The 14,328-nt window shown below is 40.4% G+C and overlaps 1 protein-coding gene and 1 pseudogene across 1 annotated transcript in view; both read right to left on the bottom strand.

Moving 5' to 3' along the window:
• Positions 1–14,328, bottom strand: part of WDR64 (WD repeat domain 64) — a 275,642-nt gene that overhangs the window by 16,236 nt on the left and 245,078 nt on the right. Inside the window, exon 26 of the mRNA XM_075554137.1 lies at positions 14,042–14,122. Coding sequence (XP_075410252.1) covers positions 14,042–14,122 — 81 coding nt within the window. The remainder of the gene's footprint in view (positions 1–14,041; positions 14,123–14,328) is intronic.
• On the bottom strand, positions 8,158–13,089 carry LOC142453114 (malate dehydrogenase, mitochondrial pseudogene; annotated as a pseudogene).

Consider the following 14,328-nt stretch of genomic DNA (forward strand, 5'->3'; position numbering starts at 1 on the left):
CTATCTTATCTAGATAGACCTGCAGAGATAATGATATGCACAAAAACAAGACAGAGGAAAACAAAGCAACAAAACAAAACAAAAAGTGACAAAAAAAGAAAAATAAAGGCCTGTAAATAGTTCAAGGTCTATTTTTTTTAACCTTTAGGAGTGTTTCCCAGGCAAGTCTGATGGCGTGCCATGCTCTGGCCCCAAAGTCTATTTTTGGTATTCCCTAGAGACTTCCTTGCTTGACTCAGAATCACCTCTATGGCAGTGTTTGGGATTTTATTTTTTTAGTTAGGTGGGCTGATACAAATGGTTATCATGCTTAATTCTTAAAAAAAGCTTGGAGAGTTTCATTCACCCAGAAACTCCTTGGAAGAAATGCCTTGTCATCTATTTCTAGAAAGTCAGCCATGAAAAACTCTGGAACAATTTATAGCAATCAATGCTTATGTGAAAAAAAGAGAATACTAAATCCACACCTTAACACAACATACATGTTCAACACCAATAAAAAGACCAAAAGGATATACCCTCAAATACTGGGAGAAAAGAAATAATAAAGATTAGAGTCCCCAATCACAATGATCGATGCATAAACACCCCATCCCCCAGGGTGATGAACAACAGAAACTTGGGGGAAGGGAGACAGCAGTGTAAGATAAGAATATTATAATAATAATTTATCAAGGGTTCATGAGGGTGGGAGGGTGGTAGAAGGAAGGGGAAAGGAGCTGATACCAACGGTTTAAATAGAAAGTTAATGTTTAGAAAATGATGATGGCAACACATGTACAATCATGCTCGATATAATTGATGTACAGATTGTTATGAGTTCCCAATAAAATTATCTAGAAAAAAAAGATTAGAGTCAGTACATACATTGGAAAACTGAAAAACGAAGGAAAAACCACCAAGCAGTTGGTTCTTAGAAAGGATTCATAAAATTGACAAACCACTAGTAAACTTAAGAAAGGAAAAGAAAAAGAATATGCAAAAATGTAAATTAGAGTCAAAAAGAACATCACAAACAGATCCAAATGAAATAAGAAGTATAGCACAGTATTATGAAAGACTGTTGTAATGTAGTTGAGAGGAGCCAGAGATCATCAAATCGGTTGAATTTAAGCAAACAGGCTTTACTGGGGAGAAAAACCCAGCCTGTGTGAAGTCCCACAGTCCACAGAGTCTGGGCCGAGGGAGTTGTACTCTAGACTACAGGAGTGGTGTTTATATAGCCGGGGAACACGTGACTGGGCTGCCTAGACTCCATATAAGGTAGAGTAGTCAGGGATTGGGAGATACAGCTATGTCCCGGTTTCTGGAATGTAAGGTGTCTTCCTGGTTCCAGGTGTATTCGCGTGGGTGCAGAGTGGTGGGCCGAGAACAAAGAGGGCACTGAGCCAAAAGGGCTGTGTGTAAAAGAAAGAAAAAAATAACTTGCGAGGCTGCTTTACATAGCCAGCTCTGGTCAGCTCAGCAGGTGTGTGTGGGATATTCAAGTTCACTTGCAGCTAGTTGTTTTAGCCAGCTCTGGTCAGCTCTGCAGTGGTGGGGGAGACTTAAGGTCACTTGCTGCTAGAAACCAGCCTGGTATTGATCCGGCCATACAACTGTATTCCAACAAGTTTTAAAACCTAGAAGAAATGGACAAATATCTAGAGAAACACCACCCACCCAAAATAATGCAGACTGATGTAGAAAACCTCAACAGATATATAACAAAAAGAGAAATAGACCTGGTTATTAAAATACTTCCAACTAACACACACACACACACACACACACACACACACACACACACACACACACACACACACACACCCAGGACCAGAAGACTCCACAGGAGAATTTTACCAATTCAATACAAACCATTCCAGAATATAGAACTGGATAGCAAACTTCCAAACTCACTGTATGAAGTCAGCATAACCCTGGTACCTAAATCAGGAAAAAGCTCCACAGGAAAGCAAACTATAGTCAAACATCCCTCATGAACACAGATACAAAAATCTCAACAGAATCCTGGCCAAATAGAATCAACAACATATCAAACAGCAACAAAAGCAAAAAAAGCATCATCAAGTGGAATTCATACCAGATATGCAATGGTTGTTCAACATTAAAGAAATAATTAATGTAATCCACCACAGAAGGCAAATAAGAACCAGAAAAGGCATTTGACAACATTCAACACTTATTTGTAATCAAACACGCAACAAAGTATGAACAGAAGAAACATTTCTCAACATAATAAATGCTATATATGAAAAACCAATGGCTAATATCTGGCTCAACAGGGAAAAACTGAAAACATTTCCCCTGTGAATGGGGATCAGACATGATGACCCTATCACCACTCTTATTCAGCATCTTGCTGGAAAATCTTAGCCAGATTCATTAGACAACTGGAAGAAATAAAGGAAATACAACCTGGCAAAGAAGAGAAACTGTCAGGGTACCTGCCCCTAACACATCATCATGGGTCCTGTAGGGGCAATTGTACAGCGATAATAAGTAAAGATTATAGTAAAGTCATAGAGAGCATGAGAGATTGAAGAGAGATTGAAATAATGGACTCAGACACATTTCATGGTAGCAATGCTCACCTCAGCCTCACTTCATGGTCCACGTGGAGGGAGAGAGAGACCTTTATTGCTAACCAAGGCTTTTATATTCTCTGGGGATGTGCAAGCCCCCTAATTACAGGTGAAGACATACGTCACAGGAAAGGGTTGTGCTCTAGGTAATGGAAGGGGGATGATCTAGGGGTATCCACGTAATAGGAAGGGGAGGTATTGGGGGTAAACATGTGACAAGATGGGTGGATCCTAGATTCAGGATGGCAACCTAACTATGGATGTCACTGAGCCGATTTGACCTGTTCTCTGGATCTCCATAGAAACCATTATCAGTACAGTGTAAACCTGACCTACAGGGACCAGACTAATGGTTGCAAACCTTTAGGGAGAAGTAACTCATTTTCCTTAACAGTAGGGAGTGGGCCCTACCTGTGTTGGGCCCAGACAGTAGTCTGGCAACTGACTGCCTCAGGGAAGTAGCTTGACAATCATTTATCATTAGCTGCAAGTAGTGTCCTAAGTCTAACATATATTTGGGGAAGACAACCTGGGAGAAATCTTTCTGTTTTCCACAGGAAACTCTATTTTCAGACAATATAGTTTATATATAGAAAACCCCCAACATTACTCAGCAAAAAAGTACTGTTGGAAACAATCAAAAGACTCAGTAATGTGGAATAGTCCAGGATTAGCAAGCAGAAATAACTTCCTATACACCAGCTAAGAGATGTCTGAAAAGACTTTAAGGAAACAATACCACTTACAATAGCCACACAAAAGATTAAATACTTATGTAGGACTGAACCTAACCAAAAAAGAAAAAAAAAAGACCTGTACAAAGAAAACTAAGAATACTATTATAAAAAGCCCCCCACAATCTACATAAATGGAAGAATATTCCATGTTCATACATAGGAATGTTTAACATTGATAATGTCAATACCACCCAAAGCAATATATAAATACAATTATGATCCAAATTTCAACTTCATTATTTGAAGAAATGGAAAACATAATTACTAACTTCATTTGGAGAGGGTAGAGACCCAGGATAAGCAAAAAATTCCTTAAGAAGAATAAAGTAGGAGACTAAAGTATTCAAAATAGCCTAGTACCTGTAAAATGATAAATACAAAGACCAATGGAACAGAATAGAAAACTCCAAAACAAATCCATTCACCTCCAAACAACTGATTTTTGATAAAGGGGGAGGAAAATCCCCAATCCCCAAACAAATCCCCAAGGGAAAACCTCTTCAGCAAATGGTGCCAGCAAAATTGGATCTTCATCTGCAAAAAATGAAACAGGACCCATACCTCACCTCATGCACAAAATAGAACTTAGATGGGCCAAAGATGTACACGCCACTTCCAGCGCTACGTTTTTGTTGATAGGCCCTATTGAGTTGGCTCCAATGCATAGCAACCCCATGCACAATGTAAGGAAACCCTGCATGGTCCTGTCTGCTATCCTCACAATCGTTCCAATACTTGAACCCATTGTTACAGCCACTACGTCGATCCATCTTGTTGAGGGCCTTTCTCTTTTTCACTGCCTCTCTCCTTTACCAAACATGATGTCCTTCTCCAAGGACTTGACTCCAATGATAGCAAAATTGTATCTCCTGACAATATGTCCATAGTATGTCAGCTGAAATCTCGCCATCATTGCCTCTAAGGAGCACTCTGGCCATCCATACTTCTTTTAAGACAGAGCAGTTTGACCTTTAGCAGTCCGGTACTTCCAGTATTCTTCTTGAGCACCACAATTCAAATGCATCGATTCCCAGATCTATAAAGATCATCAATGAGAAAATAGGACAAACTTTAGGGCCCTGATGCAGGGCGTAGACAAATTACTATACATAAGGAAGAAAGCACCCACAGAGTAGAAGACAGAATAGATCACTGAGATCTACTAAAAATAGGACACTTCAATGCATCAAGCAACTTCATCAAAAGAGTAAAATGAATGCCTGTGGGCTGAGAAAAAAACCTTTAATCATGACAGAAAGGACAAGGGACTAATCTCTAGAATCTCAAAAATGTTGCAATACCCCAATAATGGAAAAACCAACAAATTAAAGAATGGGAAAAAAATAATGAATTGACAGTTCACCAAATGTGGTAGTTACATAATCTTGTGTCAAGTTGAGGATCTTAGGTGAAGGGGTGGAGATTAGTTTGTTGATCAGGTCCATCCTGATGATGCCTCCTTGTGGGCATGGCCTTCTCATGAGGATTCTGGAACCTTCCTCTCTTGCTTCCTGGAGGCAGGCGACACTCTCTCTGCCTTGGTCTGCTTACTAACAAGCCACATGGAGCCACACTAATGGCAGCCAGGAGATGAATCCACTGCCTTTGGATCCACAAAACTTTATAACCACCAGTCTGTGATTTTCCTGCATTTGACATCATTGCTAGTGGCAACATGAGTCTGAACTAGTATTGGACATATGGGCGAATATTGGATTTATAGACTTGATCTGAATTGGACTGAGATGTTTTCTCAATATATAATTGCTTTTTGATATATAGCTCTCTGTTACATATTTATGAGTGTCTCTGGACTTGTTTCTCTAGTCAACCCAGTCTTATACACCAAAAATGACATTCAAATTGCTAACAAACACATGAACAAATGTTCACAATCTCTACCATACTGGAGATGCAAGTAAAAACAATGATGAGATATAACCTTACATCAACAATCATAGTGAAATTAAAAAAATACTGAAGAGAATGCAAAAAGATTGAAAATCTCATAATTGTGGATGGGTTTGTAAATATGTATGACCATTGTGGAAAAGATGGCATTATCTAAGACAATTGGGAATAAAATTTTCATACGATCCAGTAATACCTCTGCTGGGCATATACGTCACAGTAGTAAGAGACACAACGTGCAGAGACATATGGTTTCCCATGTTCGTTATATCACTGTCCCCAATAGCAGGACATTGGAAGCAGTCCAAAGGGGTATCAAAAGAATAGATAAAGAAAATTTTGTACATCATACAATGGAATATCATGTATCACTAAGAGAATGAACATGCTATGGATGGATCTGGAAAATCTTCTGATAGCTGAAATTAGTGAATCCCAAAAGGACAAATAATATATGCGATATAAAGATATAGATTATGACAAAGGCGAGCATCTGTTCTCAGGCCACGGATTCTTTTAATATGGTCTCCCAAGCAATGAAGTGGCATGTCTGTTTTAATGCTTATGATCCATCTATCACTCCATATTTGTACATCTTAAAAACTACTTTATTTTTTTAAACAATTCTACTCTTTAAAGATAATTTTATTGGGGGCTCTTACAGTTCTTGTAACAGTCCAATTAATGTCTCCATCAATTGTATCAAGCATGTTTGTACGTATGTTGCCATCATCATTTTCTTAACATTTACTTTCTATTTGAGCACTTGGTATCAGCTCCTCTTTTCCCTCCTACCCCCGCTCCCCCACTCATGACCCCTTCATAAATTATAAATTATTATTGTTTTCATATATTACAACAACCACTGTCTCCCTTCACCCAGGTTTCTGCTGTTCAACCCCCTGGGGAGGGGTGGGGATTATGCATCAATCATTATGATCAGTTTCCCCTTCCTCCCCTCCACCCCCACCTACTCCCATTTCTGTTCCTGAGGGTTTTATGTGCCCTAGATTCTGTGTGTCGTGAGCTCTTATCTGTACCAGTGTACATGCTCCGGTCTAGCCAGAACTGAAAGGCAGGACTGGATTCATGATAGCGGAGGGTGAGACAGCCTCAAACAAACAGAGGAATATTGTGTGTTTCATCGGTCTGGTTGACTCATCCATTCCTTGTGATCCTTCTGTTAGGGGATTCTGTCTACAGATGGGTTTTGGGCATCTTCTCTGATCCCCCTCCTTCTCAACAATATGTTTTTTGTTTGATTTCTTTTGGTCTCCTGATGCTCATCACCAGATCCTGTTGACACCACATGATTGCACAAATTGGTGTACTTCTTCCACATGGGCTTGTTGCTTCTCTGCTAGATGGCTGTTTGTTTAACTTCAAGCCTTTAAGACTCCACATGCTATATCTTTTGATAACTGGGCACCATCAACTTTCTTTACCACATTTGCTTATGCACCCATTTTGTCTTCAGCAATTGTGTTGGGTGAGCAGCACAGAATGCCAGGTTGTTACAACAAAGTGTTCTTGCTTTGAGGGAGGGCTTGAGCAGAGACCCCAAATCCATCCACTTACTTAATGTCTTTCCACGTAAATATATGTACATAGGCCAATACCTCTGTTTTTATGAATTAGTATATTTACACATGTACCCACCTATGTTTATACTTTTATCCATAGCTTTGCTTCCCAGATCTTTCCTGTTTCCTTTTACTTTCCTTCTGTCCCACCACCACACTGGCCCATCTTCTGTCTCTTAAAAATTCCTCTCAACTAGATTGGTGTTGCTCCAATACCACCAGGATCTCTACAGCCTCCTCATTGTTTATTCTAATTTTCAAGTTGTTCCCCTGTCTGTAGTGTTATTTGCTTAGTGCTGCCTCTCCCTACCTCCTCTCCCCCCCAACAGTCAGTCCATTGCCCTCTCCTTGGGCTTGCTTCCCATGCCTGCCTTCAATAACGAGATGAACAAAAGATTGAATACAAAAAGAAAAATAAGGAAACTATCTCCCCACCAGTCCTGAGGGGGGGGGGTGGTGGTTCTGGGAACTGCCATTCCTAGCCTGAAGTCTATTTTTTGGATTCCCTAGAGGCTTTGTGGCTTTGCTTTGCCCCAGTGCTAATTTGTTAAGTTCCTTTTTTGGTCCACTGAAAACCACTTCTTCAGAAGAAGCCTCAAGTAAGCTGGGGTCAGTTTTCCATTTGAGGGGGGAGTGGAGAAGACCAAATAAATAGTTCTTGCCATATTGCATGGTTACATAATCACCCCCAAATAATAGACATTTGTACAATGGTGTTCAGTGAATTTCAATGAGAATTCAACATGGAGGATGGGGATACGTCTGTCTCTGAGAAAGTGATTTTACTTCTGTTGGTGGATAAACAAGGTGGGCCATCCTGCCATTGGGGGAAAATGCTTCACTTTACTTACACAGATCTCTCCAATGGGAGGATCCAAGTCAGTGAATTGGACATTACTTTAAATACACCTGTTGCAGAGCAAAGGAAGCGAGATACTCCATTGGACTTAAGGCAGAAACATCCATGTGAGAAAAAGCAGATGGCCTCTACCTTAAGGGCATGGATTGGAAGTCATTGGACTTTGGTTCATATCGCTTGTTTTTGAGAATGCACATAAGTTGGCAATTTCAGACTACCATATATTTGTTATTTTCATACTCTATGCTTTTATGCCATGTCTTAGTCCTGCAGACATGGTTTTGCCTTCATTAAAGACTGTTACTCAATTTTTAAAAAAATTAAAGATGGCTTTTATGGATGCTACAGTTTGAAAGGCATGGTAACGCTCATACAACAAACATTGTCAGGGCAAGTTGAAAAATAACGCAGACCTCTGAAATGACTTTAAAGTGACAAGGAGCCTGAATGAAATAAGGGACCAGCGGCCTCTGGCAGGCGTCTTACTTCGCGTTCTTCACAAACTCCGCCCCCTTCGTGATGGAGGCTTTCAGCTCGCAGATGGCTTCAGCGATCATCTTCTCCTCACCACCAATGCCCAGGTTCTTCTCCAGCCCGCTTCCGCCAGTAGAAACAGCGTGCAGAAGTAGGTGCAATCTGTCTCCTGGGACTTCACAAAGGCGCACTCGATGAGTCCCTCCTTGCTGTTCAACGCGTCCACGATGGAGAAGACGAAGCAGGCACCTGTGTAGGCCACGGACAAGGTGGCAGAACCTGCCCCGCTTTCGCCTGGACCACCTCCGTGCCGGCCTCCTGGATGCGCCCGTGAGGGCCGTCAGCTGGTCCAGCGGGAAGTCCACCTTGGGCGTCCGCTGGGAGATCAGGGACAGGATGCTCTTCCCTGCGTGGCCGGCACTGACGGGGACCTTGGCTCGAGCCGGGTCCAAACCCTTCAGCTCCGCCACAAAAGCGTTGGCCCTGACGACGTCCAGGGCGGTCACAGCCAAGGTTTTCCTGGGGTTCTCTATGCCGTGCTTCTTGAACGCCTCCGCGGTGATGGGGATGGTGGCGCTGACCGGATTGGCCATGATGCGGATCAAGGCTTCGGGGCAATGCTGGGCACAGGCGGCCGCCAGGGTGGCCACGATCGTGGCGCTGGAGTTGAACAGGTAGTCCCGTGTCACACCTGGTTCTCTTAGGACTCCCGCTGGGAGGATCACCAGGTCCTTTCAAGCAGTGGAGCAGCTGCTCGGGTCCGAGGAACCCTTTCACGTGGGCTCTGGTCTCCATGTGGCTCAGGTCGGCGGCTACTCCAGGGATCCAAGCAATATCGTCCAGGGTCAGGCGGCTCACCAAGGGGCTGTTCTTCAGAAGTGAGGGGGGCTGCTTGATTCCTCCAGAAGCGCCAGCACGGCTCCGTTAGCATGGTTCTGGGCCGAGGTGCTGAAGCTGGGCGGAGAGCATGGCTGGGTGGCAGGGGCACAAGCCAGGATGCAAAACAGCTGGTGGCAAGCAAGTGACTCAAACGACCTCCACAGGGCCGACTGTTAATCAATTTTTTGCCTCACGTCCAGCCTTCCCTGTTTTCTTAAACAGCTGCCAGTCACTCAGATTTCTAATCTATACAATGTAACAAGTCATCTATTTTATTTGGAAAGCTTTCCTATTATATATATATTCTCCCTATCTCAATCGGGTACTTTAAATTCTAACCTGTTAGCTAAAATAACATTGTTACTAGAATTACTCAATATCCAATTGGACTTATTTATATTATTTCTCAAGAAACTGATAATACTGTCACTACAGTGACCCAGGGCACATATATTATGCCATTTTCATATCATAGATATAGCCATCGATATAGCTATTTATCTTAAGCTCACAGTTAATTGAAAGCTTTAATCTAAGAACAATCACTTCTTATAATGTGGCCCTGCTGGATACATGCCCTCATGAAGTAATCACTGAACACAGGGGTACCATAGTGAAGTGTGGTTAAAAAAATCATTTGGTACCTGGCTATCTGAAAGAAAAAAAAAAAGCATCTGAGGTCTTAAAAGCTTGTTTTAAAACAAGCGGCCATCTAAGTGAGATATCAGCTAAGTAAGTACACACTGGAGAAGTCCACCAGTCTGTGTGATCCAAGGTTTGGAAACAAAATCCTCTGAGCATAGAGGGAATTGTATCTGGGCTTATATTCTGAGCACCTGATTTGCAGAAAGCTATTCTTGCAGAACCCCACATGGACCGAGGCTCCACTGAATTCCCTGTGGCCACTGAGGGACTGCCTTGCCCTCAGACACAGGGTACCCTAACATTAATACAGATGCAGTTAGGCTAAATTTTAACATCTTATCATTTGTTTTACCTTTTGACCATTTAAAAGATGTTCTACTTATTATTTTCTGCTTTCTTTTGGAATGAGGTTTTCCTGTGTTTTATTTTGTTATTTTTGTGGAGGGGATAATTTTTCTACATGAAATACAGGATGGGTGAAGTTATAGAGACAGAAACTAGATGAATAGTTCTTTAGGGTTATGGCAGGGAAGGCTTAGGGTAAACGGGGAGCTCATAATAAGTACAAAAATGAAGAACATGTCCTAAAACTGATTTTGGGGATGGTTGCTTATATTAGAGTCACTGAATTGTATGATATATAAATTGTATGTCAATAAAACTGTTTTAAAAGTTAAACTATAGCAGACCAAGGACATATATAAATCATTGTTATACCTATGGACTTTGAGCTCCCAGTTTAATTGCAAGCCCTCATCTAAGAACAATTGTTCTTACTATGTGGCTCTGCTTGATAACTGCCCTCATGATGTAATCACTGAAGATATGGGTGCTAATACAATGCGTGGTGAGAAATCAGAAGGTATGCCCAGCTATCAGAAAGGAAGGGGGTGTAGAAAGGGAGAACCGATCTTGGGGATCTATGTGTAACCTCCTTTCTGGGAGATGGGCAATGGGAAGGTGGGTGAGGGGAGATGCCGGGCAGTGTAAGATAAGATAAAATAATTATTTATAAACTATTACGGGTATAGAGGGAAGGGGGGAGCGGGGAGGAAGGGGGAGGGAAAAAAAAGGAAAACGAGCTGATTCCAGGAACCCAAGTGGAAGGTAAATTTTGAGAATGATGAGGACAACGAATGTATAAGGGTGCTTTACTCAATTGATGTATGTATGGATTGTGATAAGAGTTGTATGAGCCCCAATAAAAAGATTTATTTATTTGTTGTTTTAAAAACAATAATAAAATAAAAAAATAATAAAAACAACAATAATAATAGCATCTGGGGTCTTGAAGATTTATTTTTTTTAAAGTATGCATCTAAGTGTGATGTCAGTGAAGACCACACTGATGAAGCACACCAGCAAGTGTGATCAAAGAATTATTAACAGCAAAATCTAAGGAATTTTGTTGGGGATACTGTTGGAGCTTAAATTCTGAAAAAAATTATTAATTTTTTTTTTTTTTTACAAAACAACCTTATCACTTTCAAAGAACTCTCCATTACTCTTTACACATTTGTCAATTCTGTGATTACATTTTTGGAAACATTTTTCTAACTCCTCTGTGTGAATGGTTAACAGCACCTCCCTCATTTTTTTCCCTTCATTTCTCCTACATCGTTAAATCACTGTCCTTTCATGTTCCTCTTCATTCGTGGAAACAAAAAGAAGTCACACGGAGCAAGGTCAGGTGAGTAAGGTACATGGGGCAAGAAAGACAGGCTGTTGTTTTGCCAAAAACTGGCGCACTGAGATGGCTGCATAAGCAAGTGCATTGTCATGGTGGCAAAGCCAGTCCCCCATCTGCCACAAATCAAGCCTTTTGTGTTGCACACTGTTACACAATCTTTCCAGACCTCTAAATAGAAAGCTTGATGATCAGTCTGTGCTGGTGAAATGGACTCCAAATGCTGACATTTTGGTCTATTAGGGAAGTTGATGGACGTCCAAAACAAGGATTCTCATCAATCGACATTTCACCTTTTTTGAAACAAGAAAACCACTTATACACTTGCGTTTTTCACATAGTGCAATCCTTGTAAGCTGTGTACAACATCACAACAGTCTCTGTGGCATTTTTTCCCCAAGCAGGAAACAAAAACCCACAGTCTCCTGCTGTTCTCTTAAATCCGCCACTTCAAAAAATGAGGTTAGAGTGAAACTCCTTTTATGAAAAAATTTACTGTGACCAGAGAGAATTTTCCCAGGTGACGCTACTGGGTGCACTAATTCAGAGTAAATTGCTGGATGCTTGCCTAGCAGGGAAAATGCATACAACAAAAGCTATGCCAAGTGAAGCTTTTGTGGGTTTTTTTGGGGGAGGGTTATCCCCTCATGTGTGTATATATACACACATACATGTTCCGAATGTATGTATATATTCAATATATATAGTCAATATGTATATTCTGAATTTATATATTCTGAATATATATGGCATAAGTCTATGGATGGGAGTGAAAGCCTAAAATTAATATACACAGTCCCACATAGAGTAAGCCTCTAATTGAATTCTCTAGTTCCATTCATCAAGGTTGTTACTAGCCTTGTTCTCAGACAAAGAAGATTATTGGTGAAATAGTTATTTTATAATTTAACATTTTGCCATTTCCCCCTTTGACTCATTTCTAAATTTCTCTACTTTATTATTATTATTACTACTTTCTGCTATGTTTTTGGATTTTTTGGGTCTTATTTTGTTGGTGGTGGGTTGTTTTCTAAATGATTTTTTATATGAAATGCAGAATAGGTAAATCTCTAGCAACAGTAACTAGATTAATAATTTTTTACAGTTGTGACAGGAGAACTTGAGAGGGGTGGGAGCTAATAATAATGGATATAAGAATGAAGAAAATGTTCTAAAATTGATTGTGAAGCCAGAAACTTATTTTCATAAGGAGATCACCGAAGATACAGGTGCTACAGCAAATTATGGTGAAGAAAACTGATGGTGCCCAACTATCAAAAATAATATCACCTAGGGTCTTAAAGGCTTGTATCCAACCAATCAGCCATCTAAGTGAGGCATCAACTAAGCTCACATGGAAGAAGCACACCAGCCTGTCTGGTCCAAATATGACAAACAACAAAATCCAACTAGGAAGGAGGGAAAGGTATTAGAGGTTAAATTGTGAACAGCCAATTTATAGAAGGCTATGGAGGACAGTAAGAGCCCAAAATCCATCCATAGAGTACCTATGTGTATTAGGTTTTTAACAAATCCCTCTGACCACAGTTGAGGGACTTGAATAGGTTAGTTATCAGACAGAGATTATTGTAAACTTGATTATGGTGGATGAAACTATATTATAATATGATACCTGTTCATTTGATCTCTCTTGTGATCCATTCTGGATTTGTTCTAGGTTTAAGTATTTTTTGCTTGTTTCTCGACAGTGGTTTTCTTTATGGCTCATTATATGGCTTGTGAGTGTGTGTGTATATTATTTATTTATTGCTTTTGTTCTTTTTTTCTATCTGGTATGTTTCCCAGTTTATGAAGCATAGCAGGGATGGATGTATAGAGACAACTGATGTAATAGATTCTCAGAGATAGGACAGGGAGGTTGAGGGGAACTGGGGAGAAAATAATGAATAATGGGAGCAGGGAGCATGCACTGGGACTAATTGTGCTGATGTATATACAAGTCTTTAAATGCAACTGAACTGTGGTAGTGTATGATATGTGAATTACATCTCCATAAAATATTGGGAAAAATAAAATTGATTGTAGTTATGAATGCACAACTCTAATTTATTTAAATCACTAAATTACATGATACATGAATTATATGTAAAAAAACTTAAAATTGACGTGAAAGGATATAACAAGTAAAGATGACGTTAAATGTTATATCTGATGATTTATTATTTATTTGGTGAATTAATTAGTTAATGAATTCAACAGAAGTTGCCTAGAGTTGACACTTGAGTGATGAGTAGGGATTTGCTGGGCAACAAGGCATGGGTAAGTTTTTGGCAGAAGGGCAGCCTAGGAAACCTCACAGAGGTGAGAGACCAATGATGTCCAAGAATAGCAAGTTGGTATGGTTGAACTATAGGGTATATGGAGAAAGAATGGTGGGAAATTCTGTCATATGGCTTAGGCAAAAGTCATACGATAACAGATTTTATGCCAGGTTAAAGAATCTGAATTTTATCCCACAGGTGATGAAGATCAAGAGTAATGTTGCAAATATCTACATGATCAAAATCATTGCCACCCATGCCAAAGACCTCTCTGGGACTGGGTAGATACATTTATGAACGAATAAGTCTGGTTGGTTTTATAATTTTCTCCAACCTTTCTTGAGAGTTCAAGGTCAGGAATAAGATGACTACTCTAGCCCCCAGAAACCTCCAACTCACCCTATATATAGGAAGAGAACCAAACACAATCCCCGCTTCTTTGTTTTCAGTCAAGAAACCTTCCAAGGTGTATCTTCTAATCTGCAAAACAGACGAGAGAACAGGCTTAATGAAAAGGGCACAGTCCTTAGTAGATCAAATTCTGTCTCCACCCTGTACTTTCTGCATGGCCTTAGACTGTTTACTTTCTCCACTGACTGATTCCCACTACCAGCGCGATCAAGTCGATTTTGACTCAGAATGACATATAAGACAGAGTAGAACTACTTCTTTTGGCTTTTGAGACT

The sequence above is a fragment of the Tenrec ecaudatus genome, chromosome 7 (genome assembly GCF_050624435.1).
Source record: "Tenrec ecaudatus isolate mTenEca1 chromosome 7, mTenEca1.hap1, whole genome shotgun sequence".
In the NCBI taxonomy this organism is placed as follows: Eukaryota; Metazoa; Chordata; class Mammalia; order Afrosoricida; family Tenrecidae; genus Tenrec; species Tenrec ecaudatus.